At 43.1% G+C, this 18,002-nt stretch overlaps 1 protein-coding gene across 8 annotated transcripts in view; it reads right to left on the reverse strand.

The window, feature by feature from the left end:
- Window positions 1–704: 704 nt before the first annotated feature.
- Window positions 705–18,002, reverse strand: part of PAM (peptidylglycine alpha-amidating monooxygenase) — a 265,286-nt gene continuing 247,988 nt past the window's right edge. For 5 of the 8 annotated variants that reach the window (XM_068247472.1, XM_068247466.1, XM_068247467.1 and 2 more), the window contains 5 exons: window positions 16,675–16,774; window positions 12,840–12,893; window positions 7,131–7,343; window positions 6,904–6,957; window positions 705–1,457 (listed from right to left, as the gene is read on the reverse strand). In XM_068247472.1, the coding sequence (XP_068103573.1) occupies window positions 1,273–1,457; window positions 6,904–6,957; window positions 7,131–7,343; window positions 12,840–12,893; window positions 16,675–16,774 (606 nt within the window). In that variant the 3' untranslated portion in view covers window positions 705–1,272. The remainder of the gene's footprint in view (window positions 1,458–6,903; window positions 6,958–7,130; window positions 7,344–12,839; window positions 12,894–16,674; window positions 16,775–18,002) is intronic. The other 3 variants (XM_068247473.1, XM_068247470.1, XM_068247471.1) reach the window with 2 other exon arrangements.

Below are 18,002 nucleotides of genomic sequence, written 5' to 3' on the forward strand. Positions count from 1 at the left end.
TATGACCTCCTTCTACTGATGCCTAACCCTTAGACCTCCCTCCACCTACCCCTAACCCTCCCCCCCCCTCGGGGCTTAACACTTAAACCCTCCCTCCTAACCTCAACCTACCCCCATTTGGGCACAGAGGCGCCCGATAAAATTGCAGGCACGGAGGCATGCCGATATGTAAATTGTGTCATTGCAGATCGGCATGCCTCGGCGCCCACGGCAAAGAGTGTAAAATTGAGTCCAAAAGGCGACAGTGCCAGGAAGCCGCGATTTGCTGCAATTCAAGTAAATTTGGGCGCCTGGAGGCATGCCGATACGCAAATTGCGGCATTGCCGCAAATCACGGCTTTTATAATGTGCGCCTATGGGTGTGTCTTTTTTCGTAAGGGCTCCTGCACCCTTTTTTCCTGTTTTGGGCTGCTACAGGCTTTGATTAGCTAAATGACTTGCTTTCCACAGGCAGTGGACCGCTCAAACTCACTCTTATCACGCAAACAACAGTGTGTACACACGCCCGATTTAGCGGCCGAACGACTGAACAACGGGTCGTTCGCAAAAAACGTCCGTGTGTATGGGCCTTTAGGAGAATTCCTGCTCCTCTCTAGTCCTATCCAAGACACTACTTAAAAATGATTTAATTAGCCAAGGAAACTCAGTGTACCTTTTCTGGAAACAGTAGAATCAATGTGCACAAAGTCCAAAGAAGTCTGGTGTTAATGCTCTGCGAACACTTTATTACACAAAGTACATTCAGTTTCTGAAAATAGTGTTCTAAACAGTGTAACCATCTAAAAATAAGACATCCCAATAACACCAAAAACAAACAGAAAAAAAAATTAAATAGTATCTTTTTTTTCTCTTTTTAATAATTTTTGGACGCAATATCATATTGTGAATTTAAAAAAATAGAAGAGATTTAGCAGCTTTGCATTTATGTGGCACACGTCTTTGTACTGCGAATAGTCATGACTTTAAAGGCATGAAAAATAATATATATGTTGGCAATTAAAGTGCTATTGGAAAAGCAGAGGAAGGCCATCAACAGTGGAAAGAGGTTCCAAGAAAACAAAAACATGAATTACGTAGTATCTCTATACGCTTTATAGTGATAACAAAATTGCTCTAAATGTTCACATAAAGACTTCAACAGCACTCAGAAGGGAAAAGAAATAAAACCATGACACTTGTACCGCCCACACAGACTAGTACAGTTACAATTAAATACACAATCTTAAACGTGCTAGGGGGGGAAAAAGGGCTGGGTGGAAGTAGTAAGTTGTCTCAGGAAGTCGATGCTACTGCTGGTGGAATAGGGGGCGCCGAGTACTCTTCTTCTGAATCCGAGCCATCATCGTCATCCTTTTCTTGGTCGCTTCCTTCTGTACTAAGTCTGTCAAAGCCTTTCCTACTGTAACCCTTGTGGCTTGCAAAGAAGGTTCCTAGGTTGAGGCCACCGGTCCCTTTACCTAAAAGTAAAATCAACATATCATAATTTATTATCTATAGTCAGACTCCTGCTCCTCATACAACATTTTTTTTCGACTTTTTGCAGTTTAAAATCTACACATACGTGGTGCAGTTGGTCATCACCTTGCTGCAAAGAGTCCAGGTTCCCGAATCGGAACAATGCCCCCCAAATAGGCTATCATTCACCTTGAATGGGGATGTAACATTAGCCCCCATGACTACAGGAAGGGGGGGCTCACCCTACCTCCCTCTTCCCACCCTCATGTGGTGTGCTGCAGGGGTGCCATGATTATCTGTTTGCAGGGGGCCTGGAGGGGTGCTGCTACTCCCCTGCTTGGAGGGATTACAGTACTGACTATCGAATATACACCCACCCACTTTTTAGATGGGCTGGAAAAAAATATGCAATCGGTAGTGATATGACATAATACAAGACAATCAAAATTCCAAGCCTCAAATGACAGCACTAGTAACGTTTTTTCCAAAGGCCAAGTGAAAAACAGCAATGCAGCATACGTATGCAGTAACATCCATGCTGCAGTTTTCAGTTGGCCTTTGGAAAGGACTTTACCAATGTTGTCATTTGAAGCTTGGAATTTTGTCTGTTTGGTGTAACAACGTTACTACGGATTACCGAATAAAATGTATGTGAATGATGTGAATTCAGGTTGGTGTGTACTGAAGTGCTGGTGGATTCCAAAGACTGAAGTTTGCCTGTGGTGTTCTGGCAGGCTGACCATTGTACTCATTTATAAATCTTTGGTTGTGCATCCACAATGCCCAATTCTACTAATAAATACAAGTGAAACTGGAAAAAATTGAATATCGTGCAATATTGTGAAATATGCATTTATTTCAGTAATTTAACTTAAAAGGTGAAACTAATATCTGAAATGTACTCATTACTTGTAAAGTGAGATAGTTCAAGCCTTTATTTGTTATCATTTTGATGATTATGGATTACAGTTCATGAAAACCCCAAAATCAAAATCTCAGACCATTAGAATATTGTGAAAATGTCCAATATTCTAGGCTGAAAGTGTCAGACTCTAATCAGCTAATTCATCCAAATCACCCGCAAAGGGTTCCTATTTCATATATTAGTTTACATTTTTCAGCTGAATTACTGAAATAAATTGACTTTTGCATGATATTCAAATTTTTCTAAGTTTCATCTGTATAAGTAGGACTGGTGGTGGGATTGAATTTATAAACTCGGCATGATGATGTTGGGTGATTCGGCTGGATTAGGTCAGCAGTGGGGGGACATTCAAACATGCATTCCTAAGCTTATTTTTCATCGCCTGCTGACCTGCTGACCACGCTCCTGTCTCATTCTAAAGGGACTATAAATATAGGCGGAGCCAGGGCGATTACATCACTTATTTGAAGAAACAAAGTAGTCACGTAGGAGATGGCAATGGCTTGTACGTTTGCTGATATGATGCAACAACCACATTCCACTCACACGTGAGATATTGAACTATTGGGTAAAATGGTGGCGGAATATTTTGGAATCGGTTCTTCCGTAAAGCGCTTGCATAAGTGACAGAAGATGGATGCTTTAAGTTTGTGAAAAATTGTACCAATATGCTAAAATAAAAAGGCAGAGTAGACTTATTCTGTCCTGTAATGAAAACTATACTGCATATAAGCCTCACCCGTGTGCCAGGCGCCCCAGACTGACCTGCTGCCCCCCACTCCTAGCTGTGCAGATTTGGAGGTAGAAGGAGGTGACATACCCCACACATCTGCAGTCTATGCTCGGTGCCTAGCATTAGGCAGAAGGCAGCAGCAGATTAAAATAGAACTAAGTTCACCTGTTAACAGAGAGCTGAACATTCTGCAGAGGATGACGCAAGAACAGACCTGTCTCCAGCCCACTCATAGGATGAGAAATGCAAGAAAAGCATCAGGGAAGCTGAACAATGGAATGATAAGCCTTGGGAATTCAAGCTCTTCCCCCTTACATTTAAAAAAGATCTCTAATCAAACGTGTCATATAACTAATAACTGTATACACCATCCCCACTACCATAATCAAGCCCCAAGCCATGGCTGCAATGGTGACTAAATACAAAACAAAATTTGCTGTATATTTGCTATAATTCAGCTTTAAGTGATCAACTGTGGTTTCCCACAATGTATCACTACTGAATATGCAAATTATCTCTTTATGTCCCTAAAGCCAGGCTTACATTCAGAGCCGCTGGTGTATAGCAAGCCTATAGCTTATACATTTTACAGAGCCATATCAACCAAATATGTAGACAGCCTGTTTCTGACTTTTGGTCCTCATCAGTACATGGCAGGGATTGATATGGCTGTATGGGATAGGACTTGGACCAGGTACAACAGAGTAACCAAGCAACTTGGGGTGACTAAAAACCACTACGAAAGTACAAGGGACTAAGAGAGAATGAGAAGCCCTGCTACTAAAGTTGCCTTTTAGTAGGAGTGATTTACGGTCTATTTTAGTCCTCTATACTTTCCATGTGGTTCTGGGTCTCCCCGAGTTGCTTGGGTGTTCTGTTAAAACAATATAAATGATCAATCTGAATAATCTTCTAAATAGTTCAAATTGGCACAAAAAACGTGGCGATTCTGACTTCAATGACCAATATGAAGAATCCTAAATCTGCTGCAATGTATCCGTAATCTGTCCTCTGTCCCCATTCCTTTCCCTCCCGTTTCTTTTTGGTACTCCCCTTCCCAAACCCCGCATTCTCCTTTCCCTCAGTCTCAGGCATTGGTCGTCCTTCTGTGATCTCTACCACTCCCATGACTCTGCTTACATTGCACTGCCCACTTCCAGTTGCTGACCACTGGAGTCACTCCCTTCTTCAGATCATCAGGAATTAAATGTAACAAATAAACAGACAAATGTTTAAAGGCTGTTTTGTTACTTAAAGGGAATCAGAGATGAACGTTTCACACAAAATAAACATATCAGTCATTAGCTTGTAAAGAATAAATGCTCTACCTGATCATTTTGCCGCTCTGGTGTGCCTTTTTTAGTGTTTTTTATCCATTATTGCTTCAGGAAAAATCAAATATGGCCGCCGGCTCATATACCTTCTGCTTCCGGGTTATGAGTTGTTCTGGATGTGCTGTCAAGGCTATATGAGACTAGGCTGCTATCTAGGCTATATGAGAAAGGCTGCTGCAGCCTTTCATCTCTGTACTTTCATGTTGGTATGATGTGCAGCTGCCTGTAGGAAGTGTCTCTCATAGGAATGAAACTGCAGTCATCATCAGTATCTATGCAGACAGAGTGCACACAGATCATATTGCAGGCTTTTGCAGCCACACTTGTCTGTTTCAGAGCTTCTCTCTCAGCAGCAGCAGCAGCCCCTCCCATGTCATCACAGCTCTCAGTATGCAAAGCAGGAAATCTGAGCCAGGAGGTGGCAGGCTTGGGCTTGAAAAGACTCCACAGAAGAGTGACTCAGCTATAATGATTCCAGGTCAAACCTAGACTGAGCCAGTCAGAGATTCTTATCACAGCTGGTAATAGACTAATTAAGCAGATAAGAATGAAACTAAAAGCAGGGTAGGTGTTTACTGTCATGTTCCCACTGATAAATGTAATAGAACCAGAGACGAAGCACCCTCATGTATTTTCTTTAATGTAACAATCTAGTACATGTATAAAGAGCCATAAAGAAGAGTTCAGGAATTTGCAACCAATAAGCTAAGTTTCACATCGGAAAAATATGGTAAAGGTGGAGCTGCAATCTGTGCAGTCAGATTAACCCATCACCAAGTGTTTAACATTCTAAAAGCACCCTGTATGTATTATGTTGTTCAACCAGTAATATGGTGTATCCCTGCCAATTTGACAAGGGACTTTACACAGGAAAAACCTCACAGAAAATAACACTTTCATAGGGCACATAATAGATGATTATGGCTTTACTATGAAGTCCCATACAGACGTTCAACAACGGTCTTTTATGCAGTATAATTATCAAACAACTTTTGTTGTGAAACAAGTTGACACAACCAAAAAAAGTTGTTTGCTATTGTTCAAAAAACTGATGACTGATAAGACGTCAATCCAACAATTGTGTGAACAATAGCAAGCAACTTTTTTGGGGTTGTTTCAACTCGTTTCGCAACAAAAGTTGTTTGTATGATTTTAAACGTAATCAAACTCAGTAAGCCCACAAAGTTCAATTTTAGTGTATTCCATATCCATTTTTTTTTTTTTACTACATTTTCACTTGCTATGTGCTGAAAAGGCATCTTGTAGGAAACTGAGTTAAAAGTTTATGAGGAAACGGAGTTAAAAGTTAATTGAATTGGGGAAATTATGGGATAAAACTGCCTCCATGTATTCATTAGTCAGGACTTACAATCCAGTGCCGATTCTGATGATCTGGTAAAGTGACACCTGAAAGTTAATCCTATAAAAATTTCTATTTATGCAAATAAAAAAAAAACATCATATTCAATGCTCAACAGGATTTTGGATTTGTGTCTTAAAAAAAAAATAAAAAAATATAACAACCCTCACCCACGGCACACAAACCGGCTCCTCACAGTCTAATTTACACATTTGTAAAGTCTCTCAGGATGTATGGAGTAAGAAGACATTGGTGAGTTTGTACGGTTACAGCAGTAAATAGGACTGTAATCCCTGTTTTTACACAGTGATGTTGAGACAGTCCCTGTTTCTATGCAGAGTCTAGTTCTTTAGCTAATGCCAAAAATATCAATAATCCCCATTTTGTGGCCAATACCAACAATCTCAATAATTCCCGTTTTGTAGCCAATACTAACAATATCAGTAATCCCTGTGATTAGATAGTACATATCCTTTATTTATTTATTTTTTGCAGAGGCAGCTGTAAGCTAAAATGTTGATGTAGGATTTGAGCCAGGGTTCGTATCCCAGCTCAAGCCAGTACATAACAGTAAGGAGTGTTTGGGCAAGGCTCCCTTAACCCTGATCCTGATCCTGGTCGCCAGTGGAGTGTGTCCTAAGTGGCTGCAACCCTGAAGCACTTTGAGTCCATTGTGATATACAGGTTATGTGTCTTGTCAGTATATTGTATACATGGTCACACCCCCTCCTAGCACTTCCTGTCAGGTATAAAACGGCTGAATGGCATGAGCACAGGCCAATTTCTCTGTTTTGTCTTGCATAGGCAGACCTACCAAAACAATGCTTTCAATTGCTTGGTTTCTAAGTTAAAAAGCTGTTGGCAGGACTTTACAAACACTGCACAATCAGACTGGAGGGTGTATAGAAAGCCAGCATGAAACAGCCGAGCGACACACAAGGCAGAGCTACACAAACGCTGCACAGGAAATACTGCTGAACACACACAGCAAATATAGAAATTACACAATGTTTTCTAGATTGCCCCTTTAATGATTCGAGTCACCAGTATTTCAGCTCCCAGAACTCAGTTTGAATGGAACAAATAAAATACAAACCTCTGAGCTTTCCCAGGATCCCTGCAGGGGAGGTTTCAGATTTGTGCTCTTCACCTAGAAAAGTATCAAAACATTGGCTGTTCTTAAGCCATTTTTGTATATTGTTATGGCTGTAAAATGGAATGAAGTGTTTTGGGTATGTTCAGTTGAATGCAAAATGACCAAATGTAACTACAACCAGCATGTGTTATGAGTGGATCGTCAGCCAGCTGTTGTGTACAACATACCCCCATAGGCTCTGTTTTTCCTCCAGCGGATGAAGATTGCAATGGCAACCAGAACCACGACTGGAATAACTAATAATGTGATGATGAGAACAAAGGAGACGCCAACACCGCTCCGCTGAACGACGGTCTGCTTGGCCTGTCCGTGGTTCTGCTCTGAGGCCGTCTTGTTGGTTTGGGGGCGCGTTCTGACTCCGGTCTCGAAGATTTCCGTTTCTAAAAATAAGATGTAAATTGGTTCAGAGTATGCACTATGAGTGCATGCGCTTGAAATGCGCTTGAAATGCAATAAAATGCATGTAAAAATGCATGCATTTGTCAGTGCGTTTTTATGCATTTTATCACACGTTTTCATCCATTTCCACGTGTTTTACTGCTTTGTCAAACAACTGTGATTACTTGTTGTTCCAAGGGAAGGGACATACAGAAAAAGGAAACCAGTGCATTATCCATGCACGGAACCCACGTAGCATGCATTACTATGCGCTGCCCTTAGACTATTTGTGTGCGCTCTGCTTGCATAGTGCGATTTAATCACTCCCCTCATGTGAAAATGCGCTGCTCACCAATAAACAGCTGTACTGTGAATGCACCAAAACTGACTGCAATGCACATACATAGTGTGAATGAGCCCTTTGGGAAGACTGCACATTCATCCTCAAAACAGTGGGGACTGCTGTAGAATGGGCTTTCGCCTGAAATTGTTCTAGATAAGAAGGACACAGTCAGAATGGCGTCATCCATTCTCTGCATCCTAGCCGGACTTTAGTGCTGATGATCATGATTTTTTTTTAGTTAACTCAGGTGCTTTGTCTAACCAAAAACACACTCTCTATGTGACTACCTAATGTCCAGAGGACGTGGGAAAAGACGTTCTTCACTGCAGAACCAAAATAACTCTGTGACAAAATCTACAGAGTACACCCAGCCAACAACCCTAATAGCTCCAGCACAATCCAGCAGAGATGACAGCACATCTGGAGACTGTTCTGTCCTGGAGCCCTCAATCTCAGACCCTAGCTCCCAGGGTAGCCCCATCAAGGCTGTCCTCTGCAACATCAGATCAATAAACAACAAAACAGCAATCATACATGATCTAATAGAGTCTTCTGATCTGGCCTGCCTGACTGAAACCTGGCTTTCTGAACCAGTTGGCCCCACCCTGGAGGCCGCCGTGCCAACAAACTATTCCGTGATATACTGCAACAGGAAAGAACGCAGGGGTGGAGGGGTTGCACTTTGCTTTAGATCAGCTTTGAAAAGCAGACCACTTACTGTAGGACCTACCAACTCGTTTGAATGCTTGGGGGTGCAACTTTCAGCTGAGAAAAACATTAACATATTGCTGATCTACCGCCCACTAGAAAAATACTCAGACTTCCTTAAGGAACTTGTAGACCTACTATGCAACTTAACACTGGAACACCCCAGATGGATTGTTCTTGGAGATTTCAATACACGGGTGGATGACTCCTTTTTACAATTTGGAATAGAGCTACCTCGTGCCTTACATGAACTGGGCTTCCTCCAATCAATCAGCTCTGCTACTCACAGGAAAGGTCACACTCTGGACCTTATATTCCATACTGGGCTGTCAATAGCCAATGTGGAAATTAATCCTGTTGCCTGGTCAGACCATCACACTATCCACTTCTCCCTCTCTATACCAGCTGTCAAACACCAGGTCAAGAATCAAATAAAATACTGCCGCTTAAAAGGGCTAACACCTCAACATATCCGAGATAACCTTAGCTTTGATGAATTGACTGACTCCAGCTTGGACCCTGATACTCTGGTGTTTAAATACAACAAATGTGTGTCCTCCACCTTTGAGACCATTGCTCCTCTGTGCACCAAATATCTTACTCCACACCATCATGCACAGTGGTTTGATAACGCTATAAAAGAGCTGAAAAGACAAGGCCGAAAACTTGAGAGACTGTGGCGCAAATCTCAGTCCCCAGAAGACAAACATGCCTTAATCCTCCACTTGAAGAACTACCAAAAGGTAATCACGGGAAAAAAAATCATCCTTTCTATCACAAGAGATTGCAAATGCAGTTAACAAACTAGCCCAACTGTTCAGCACAGTGGAAAAACTCTGCAACCCGGCATGTCAAAAACTTAATATCGAGTCTTCAAAGGACCTCTGTGACCAATTTGCCCATTTCTTCACAGACAAAGTCTCCGCTATAAGGTCCGCCATCCAACTTACAGCATCTGAGCCTAATATAGCGCCGAAGACCATTAGCAGAGACAACGTAACACCTTGGTCAAACTTCAAAGAAATTGATGAAGAAGTCACATCAAGCATCCTCCTTCACCTCCACCTAACTACCTGTGACCTGGATCCTGGCCCAACACAGTTCATGTTGAACTGCCCTGACCTGTTCGTACCGGTATTCCTCAAAATTGTTAACTGTTCCTTACAATCAGGGATATTTCCTGCTTTACTGAAGGAAGCAATCATCAGGCCTCTCCTCAAAAAACCCTCCCTGGGCCCAGATGCAATGACCAGCTACAGACCTGTCTCTTACCTCCCCTTTCTGGGCAAGCTAATTGAAAAAGCGGTTTACCCCCAGCTAGAAGCCAAAATCCTACAAAACAACAGTTATGACCCATTCCAGTCTGGCTTCAGGAAACACCACAGCACTGAAACTGCCCTTATCCAAATATGCAACCACCTGCTCATGGGCAAGAGACAGAGGAGAGTGCTCGATCCTCATACTGCTAGACCTTTCTGCAGCCTTTGATACAGTTGACCATGACATCTTGATAAACAGGCTACAGGAATACTGCGGCATTGATGGCATAGTTCTTCAGTGGTTCAAATCCTTCTTGAGTGGCAGAACCCACAAAGTGTCTATGGGGCCCTTCCTGTCCACCCCTGTATCACTTAAGTATGGGGTGCCCAGGGCTCAATCCTCTCTCCCCTGCTTTTCACGATTTACATGTTACCGCTTGGAAAACTAATCCAAAAACATGGCCTGACACACCACTGCTATGCAGACGACACCCAACTATATCTTTCCTTCAAGCCTGGTGTGACAGACCCAACTCTAACTATAAACGCCTGCTTAGGTGAACTACAGAAATGGATGAATGACAACTGGCTAAAACTAAATGCAGACAAAACTGAAGTCCTTCTGATTGGAGGGCAAAGCATGATAACAAAACAACTTAGCTTGCAGTCTTCATCACTGGGAATAGGAGGCACGGATCTACACAGCTCTGATCATGTGCGTAGCCTGGGAGTTCTAATTGATGGGAATTTAAACTTCAGAACTCAAATCTCTGCTGTGGTGAAATCATCCTATTTTCACCTGAAGAACATTGCAAAAATCAAGCACCTCATCCCCCCAGAAGATCTGCCAACCTTAGTCCATGCCTTCATCACATCCCGACTGGACTACTGTAATGCTCTCTACACTGGCCTTCCAAAAAAGGTCTTGTACCGCCTACAGCTGATACAGAATACTGCTGCCAGACTGCTAACCAACCAACCCCGTCACTGCCACATAACGCCAGTCCTACACTCCATTCACTGGCTACCTATAGAATGGAGGGTCCTATTCAAGATCGGCCTACTGACATTTAAATCCCTGAATAATCTGGGCCCTGGATACATGAAAGATATGTTGCAGCTGCGTAGCAATCCCCGCATTCTCAGATCCACAGGTTCTAATAATCTAGTCATACCCAGAGTCCACTTGGAAACTTTTGGTCCCAGAGCCTTCTGTCATGCTGCCCCTACGTTTTGGAACTCCCTACCTCAACAGATCAGGACAGCTCCATCCCTGGATGTGTTTAAATCCAGACTGAAAACCCACCTGTTCAGTTTGGCATTTGCAGAATTATAACTTTTGTTGTGTGAATACATCCTACTACCAATTACTGAATCTGAGAGAGACTAAGCGCTTTGAGTCCTATGGGAGAAAAGTGCTATAGAAATGTTATTGTTATTGTAATGAAAAATAATAAAGAATCTTTTTCCTTCCCCAGCTTGACATGTGCATGCGTGCGTGTGTCAGGCAGTGGGCTGCTGTCAGTCAAGACATACATTGATAAAAGTTTGCTGGAAATGTTACATTTTTGTTTTAAAGTAATAAAATAATCTAGATAGTTAACACTTCTTACCCACCCATAATCATCTAAACAAATTAAAGGAAATCTTAAAGCGGATCCGAGATGAAAAACTAACTATAACAAGTAACTTGTCCATATATCTTATCCAAAGTTTAGATAGTTTACACAGCATATCTAGCTGCATACAGCTTCAATAGAATAAGATTATTTCTTCCTGTGATACAATGACAGCAGCCATGTTGTTTGTAAACATTACACAGAGGCAGGCTTATCTGCATCTTGAGCAAAAAAAACCTAATCCCCCCCTCCTCCTCCCCTCTGCCTCTGGAATCTCTGGCTAGTAATACCTCCCCCTCCTCATGCCCAGACTGAGCTCCCATGAGCCCTTGCTACTGTCTGAAAGTGCCTTGGCTCTCTGAAAACCTGTGGGCGTGGCTTGTTTAGTTTATAGGGAATAAGAGTATTAAAACAAAAACAAAAAAGTATTTGGCTTGAGGAATGCCCTATAAACAATAGGAAAGGAACACAATTATGCAATGAGTAAAAGTTCATCTCGAATCCACTTTAAGTAAATAAAAAACAAAGCAGTTTAACTTGCCTGGGGCGTCTTGCAGCCCCCCCTGCAGTCATCCTGTGTCTGTGCTGGCCTTCTGTGACCCTTCAGCTAGTAGTGGCGACCCCCTCAAAGCTTGCTGTGCAGGCCACACACCTCCTTAACACATCACCGTGCATGGTAGCGTTGTGGGCATGCGCAGTACGGGAAAACCTCTACGGTGCATGTGCAGAACACTTCCGGCAATGGGAGCACAATCGTGGCCAGCTTTGTGGGGGTCGCCGCTGCTGGATGCAAAGTCGCAGAAGGATGGCACGGGGACAGGATGACTGTAGGGGGCTGCAAGAAGCCCCAGGTAAGCTAAACTTATTTTTTTTTACTTAAAGGACAACTGAAGTGAGAAGAATGTGGAGGCTGCCATATTTATTTCTTTATAAACAATACCAGTTGCCTGGCAGCCCTGCTAGTCTATTTGGCAGCTGTAGTGTCTTAACACCAGAAACAAGCATGCAGCTGATCTTGTCAGATCTGACATTAATGTCAGAAACACCTTATCTGCTGCATGCTTGTTCAGGGTCTGTGGCTAAAAGCATTAGAGGCAGAGGGTTAACAGGACAGCCAGGCAACTGGTATTGCTTAAAAATAAATAAGATAAATAAATACGGCAGCCTCCATATTCCTCTAATGGTGGCCATACATGGTACAATTTTTTCATCCAATCTTACCATTTCTATGTAATATAAGGGAACTGCCTAAATTATCCTTTCAGTATATTCACTAAATTTACCCTTATACTACATAGAAATTGTAAGATTGTATGAAAAAATTGTACCGTGTATGGCCACCATTAGATGTCTGGCCTTTCAGGAGAGTTTCTTTTGCTGGCAACGGATTGCTACATTGTTTTACGATTCTTGTTTTATATGGCTTTTAGATATGTGAGTTTCTCTTTTTCTGTAATCATTATTTGTACAGCAGGAAGGTGTGCCATAATAAATATTAAGCTATAAAATGTCCACAAGTGCAAGTGACCAAAATTATTAATCCCTCTCAATATAAATGAATAGAAATACCTGTAATTTCTTCAACTTCAATACCAGCTTTCTTTACAGACCGATGTTCTACTTCTATGGAAAAAAAAAAAAAAAAAAGGATACATTTGTCAAATTTTATATCACATAGCACAACTAGTACAAATAAAACGAACAATTTACCCATCAGATTAAACAAATTTAGGATAAATAAGGCCCCACTCAAGATGGTAACCATCCCCATATGTCAAAGCTAATGTGTGTCCAAATATATATAATAAAGACCTCAGCCTGGGGACTTAGGATTTGCTGCCCATAGCAATCTATCTAATCTATTGAATTTGTAAAGTAAAACGGACAAAAAAAATGGTAGCATGAGAATTGTTCCAGAGGAACCAACAGTCTCTTTTCTCATACTGCGTGAAGGCAAATGTAGGGCACAGACTTCCTGTTTGCATCAATTCATTAGATTATATCAGTGTTTCTCAACTTTTTTTAAACCAAGTACCCCTTATTGCCACTCCATCTCTGCAAAGTATCCCCAGCGGACGCGCACGCGTGCGCGCGCGCACACACACACACACACACACACACACACACACACACACACACACACACACACACACACACACACACACACACACACACACACACACACGCACACACCCCCACAAAAGTATAGTGTGTGTGGCTTAGGAGGATGAGGGTGCTGGGTGGAGAGAGACAGGTGAAAGTGCTGGGTGAGGCTGGCAGAGGGATGCTAGGTGGGGAGAAACAGGTAAGGCGTGCTTGGCAGAGGGTGATAGTGGGATAGACAGGTGAGGGTGCTGCCTTAGGCTGGCAGTGTGTGATAGGAGGGGTGGGTGCTGGCTGAGGCTGGTAGAGGGTGCTGAATGGTGAGACACAGATGAAGGTGCTTGCTAAGGTTGGCTGAGGGTGATGGGTGGTGAGGGTGCTGGCTGGTGATGGGTGGTGGGTGATGGGTGGTGAGGGTGCTGGTGATGGGTGGTGAGGCTGGCAGAGGGTGATGGGTGGTGAAAGACAGGTGAAAGTGCTGGCTGAGGGTGATGGTCAATTAGCTGCTAAGTCACTTGATGGTATGGCCACCTTTAGTGGTGGTGGTGGTGGGGGTGTCATAAAGTAGAATTTACAGACAGCCAGGTGAGGTGACCTGCTCTAATTTGATAAACACAAGTTTATACACCAATTGAGTGCCTCCTTCATTTACACTGTTGTAGCTGATACTACGGAGGAATTGTGCACCAGCGGACCAGGTATCAGACCTGGTGTGGGAGTCCAGCTCAGCAACCCCCCTGTTGTATTTTAACCACTTCAGCCTTTAGTATTTTTTCACCTTATGCATCCGAGCCATTTTCACTTCCCATTCATTCGCCAATAACTTTATCACTACTAATCACAATGAAATGATCTATAACTTGTTTTTTCCACCACCAATCAGGCTTGCTTTGGGTGGTACATTTTGCTAAGAACTATTTTATTCTAAATGCATTTTATCAGGAATATTAAGAAAAAAAATGGAAACAATTCATTATTTGTAAGTTTTTGTGCACACCTCAGAAGAAGCTTGGCGTCTGCCTTGCGAAGCGGTCGTTAGGTCGTGCACCTATTGGCGCCCACACCTGCTGCCTCCCACCGACACCCAGGTATAGCCATTTGACACCTTTGTGATGACATGTTTTCTTGATGTCTGTCAAGCCTGTCATTTGCATGCAACGCCATTTTTTTGTACTTTGCCACTTTGTGTCACTATGCTATATTAAACTATAGTGCAAGACTTTTCTTGTTCTTTGGATTTTTATGCATAGACTTTGCACTTGTATTGAGCACATAGTTGTACTGGGTGCACACTACAGCTAGCTGTCTACAGCATTACCCAAGTACCTGCCAGCAATCCCATACAAATATAGTTTTACACTACATAGTGCTTCCAGAGTTATAGCTCTCCATATGTTGTGTGACACCAACGTAAAATCCCATTGATGTATTATAGTCAAAAATAATTTGTACCCACTTAAAGTGAGTGTAAAGTCAAAGAAAAAAAAAGTCAGATACTTACCTATGGACAGGGAAGGCTCTGGGTCCTACAGAGCCTTCCCTGTCCTCTCTTGTACCCCTCGTTCCAGCACCGTCACCCCCGTTTAATTTGCCACCTCGGGAGGCTTCAGAAACACTTATGTACGAGTGCTTCCAAAGACACGCAGCTCCACACTACGCATGAACGAATGTGCCGTACGCTTGCTCATGCATGCGCATTATGGAGCCATCCCTTCTTCTGAAGGGGACACGAGTGCATCTGAAGCCTCCCGAGGGCTCACAGACGTATATTCGACCAACTGGCCAACAAAACGGAGGTGACGGTGCTGGAATGAGGACAAGAGAAGACAGGGAAGTCTCTACAGGCTCCAGAGCCTTACCTGGCCATAGGTAAGTATCTGACTTTTTTCCCTGCCTTTACACTCACTTTAAATACAAATAGCACACTATCTTTATATTCTTTCCTTATAAACCATTCACCCCATTTTCCAGCCGAGGCCCATGGGTACTGTACGTGTTTTGCGGGCCCTTTATAACAATAATGATTTTTTTTTATATAGCAACCTAGGTGAACTAAATATTTATTTGCAAGAAGTTTTGAATCAGGATGATACCATGTGTATTATCCTGATTCAAAACTTCTTGCTTTTACTGATTGCTAACACGGTACAATACTCTATTCAGGGGCGCAACAATAGACTCTGCAAGGGATGCAGGGGGGCCCAGTGATGTCTAGTTACGCCCCTGACTCTATTGCTAAATATTTATTTGTATCTTGTTGAATGGACACTGCAGTGAATTATTTGTACTTAAACATTCTCTATGAACTCAGATCAGACTACGCAGCTTTAACCAGTCAATGCTCATTTACCCTTATTCATTACACTGATCATACTATCAAATGAGCAGCAAAACAGCGACTCCTAGTCTTTACACTGGGTAAGATAAGTAACATATAGGCCTCAATTCACTAAGCTTTATCAAACACTTATCAAACGTTTGATAATTTACCTAAGGGTAAATACATTCGATAAATCTATATAACACCTAAAGGTGGCCATACACTGGTCGATTTGCCATCAGATCGACCAGCAGATAGATCCCTCTCTGATCGAATCTGATCAGAGAGGGATCGTATGGCTGCCTTTACTGCAAACAGATTGTGAATCGATTTCAGCATGAAATCGATTCACCATCTGTGGAGCTGCTCTCGTCTCCGGTCTGGGCTCTTCTCCGGTCTGGGCTCCTCCAGCTTCACTTTACTTCCTGCCGGGGGAAGTTTAAACAGTAGAGTGCGCTCTACTGTTTAGACTTCCTGACGGGACAGGAAGAAGTGAAGCCTGCTGGACTCAGAGCCCAGCTCGGAGACGGAGCAGCAGTGACCAGGGGACTTGCGCCGGCCGGAACAGGTAATGTATTGCATCGGTCGTTGGGCATTCGAACGCCGATATCGACGCACTCCCGACCCGCCGGCGATCGAGCAAAATCTTCCGCATGGACAGGAACGACAGGAATCGACGGGAACGATCGATTTCGGACGGAAATCGATCATTCGGTCAGCATTTGCGCGACGATTTGATCGAATCGGCTGTGTATCGGCGGGAAAAATCGGTTCGTGTATGGGCCCCTTTAGTGAATTCAAAATTAGATTTAACCCATGAGGTAAATTATCAAACGTTTGATAAAGTGTTTGATAAATCTTAGTGAATTTAGGCCATAGTCTTCTGAGTACAACTGATGCGAACACTGAAGACTTCCTTACAAGTATAGTTGCAGCTATTGAGTAATTAATAACAGAAAGCTGAGCTTGCACAGAACATACTTTCCGAGGGTGAGAATTTCCACACTGTGTTGGCGTGCGTATCTCCAACATACACAGTTCCATCCTCTGATGCCACTATGTCGTGGGGCATGTCGAAATTCTGCAAAATAAAACCAAAACATGAATCATGAGCGTCACGTAAAACAAATCTGTGAAGATACCTTGATGTAAAGTTCTAAACACTGTTCTTTGTAACAACCAGCACTTCAGACTTCCCACCACGCTGTATTTACATAACTAGAAAACAGCATATTGAAATATTGATTATGTTGCACCGACTATTGGTACAGTGTTTAAAAGATTGCATGGAGACATACTTCAGAGTACAACTGTAGTATTTTTTCTTTTATAATTGCTAATCAGAATCAATTTTATTTGACCAAATAAGTTTGCACTTTCAAGGAATTTGACTTGGTAGTTGCTTAACCCTTTCAGGACCGGCCGCCTAACCCCCCTTAAGGACCAGGCACTTTTGCATTGGAGGGGGGGAGGGGCGTGCATTTGGGGGGTCAGGCAACCGGATCCTGTTAGGGCTTGTTGGTGTGTGCCCCCCCCGTGTGGCCAGGTGTCCCCCCTTTCAGCAGCAGCCATCACTCACCTTCCAGGCTCCAGCGATGAGCCGCTGCGGACACCACTGTTCTCTCCGACATCCCCACACTCGTTCTGACGCTAAGTCCCGGGTCGCGGCTTGATGACGTCATCAAGCCGCAGCCGGGGACTTACGTCACAACGAGCAGAGATGCCGGCAAGAGCGGTGGGGAGTGCCGATCATCGCGGGAAAGGCAGAAAGGTGAGTGGATCCTCTTCTTTCCCCCCTGCCGCCGCAGCTGTCAAAGTGATCACTACGATCCGCCGGCGATCGTAGTGATCACGTGATTAGCAGCCATACGCGATGGCTGCTGATCACTCAGGGGAGATGTCAGCTGTCATGTGACAGCTTAATCTCCCCCTCCGGGTGCGCACGATCGCGTCGGGAGCGGAAACGGTGGGCCGGCATAGATTCTACGCCACATCAGGCTAGAACAGCCACAAGTGCGGCGTAGAATCTAATGCACGCGGTCCTCAAAAGGTTAACAGACACAAACAAAACAATACAAGGACAGACAGTATATGTAATACAAGTAAAGGACTGTATGTAAGTTATAGTGGTAGTAAACAGGGTGAGAGGTGTTCATTGTCAGTACTACATTGTAATGCTTTTAAAGCGGTATTGTCACTGTAAAAATCAAATTTCAACAGCAACTGGTCTGAGTGTATTAAGTGATAAAGATGCTAATCCTGCATTTAAAACTTTTTCTGCTGTTATGGTTTGGAGTTATTACATACTT

Source organism: Hyperolius riggenbachi, chromosome 1 (genome assembly GCF_040937935.1).
Source record: "Hyperolius riggenbachi isolate aHypRig1 chromosome 1, aHypRig1.pri, whole genome shotgun sequence".
NCBI classification, from domain to species: Eukaryota; Metazoa; Chordata; class Amphibia; order Anura; family Hyperoliidae; genus Hyperolius; species Hyperolius riggenbachi.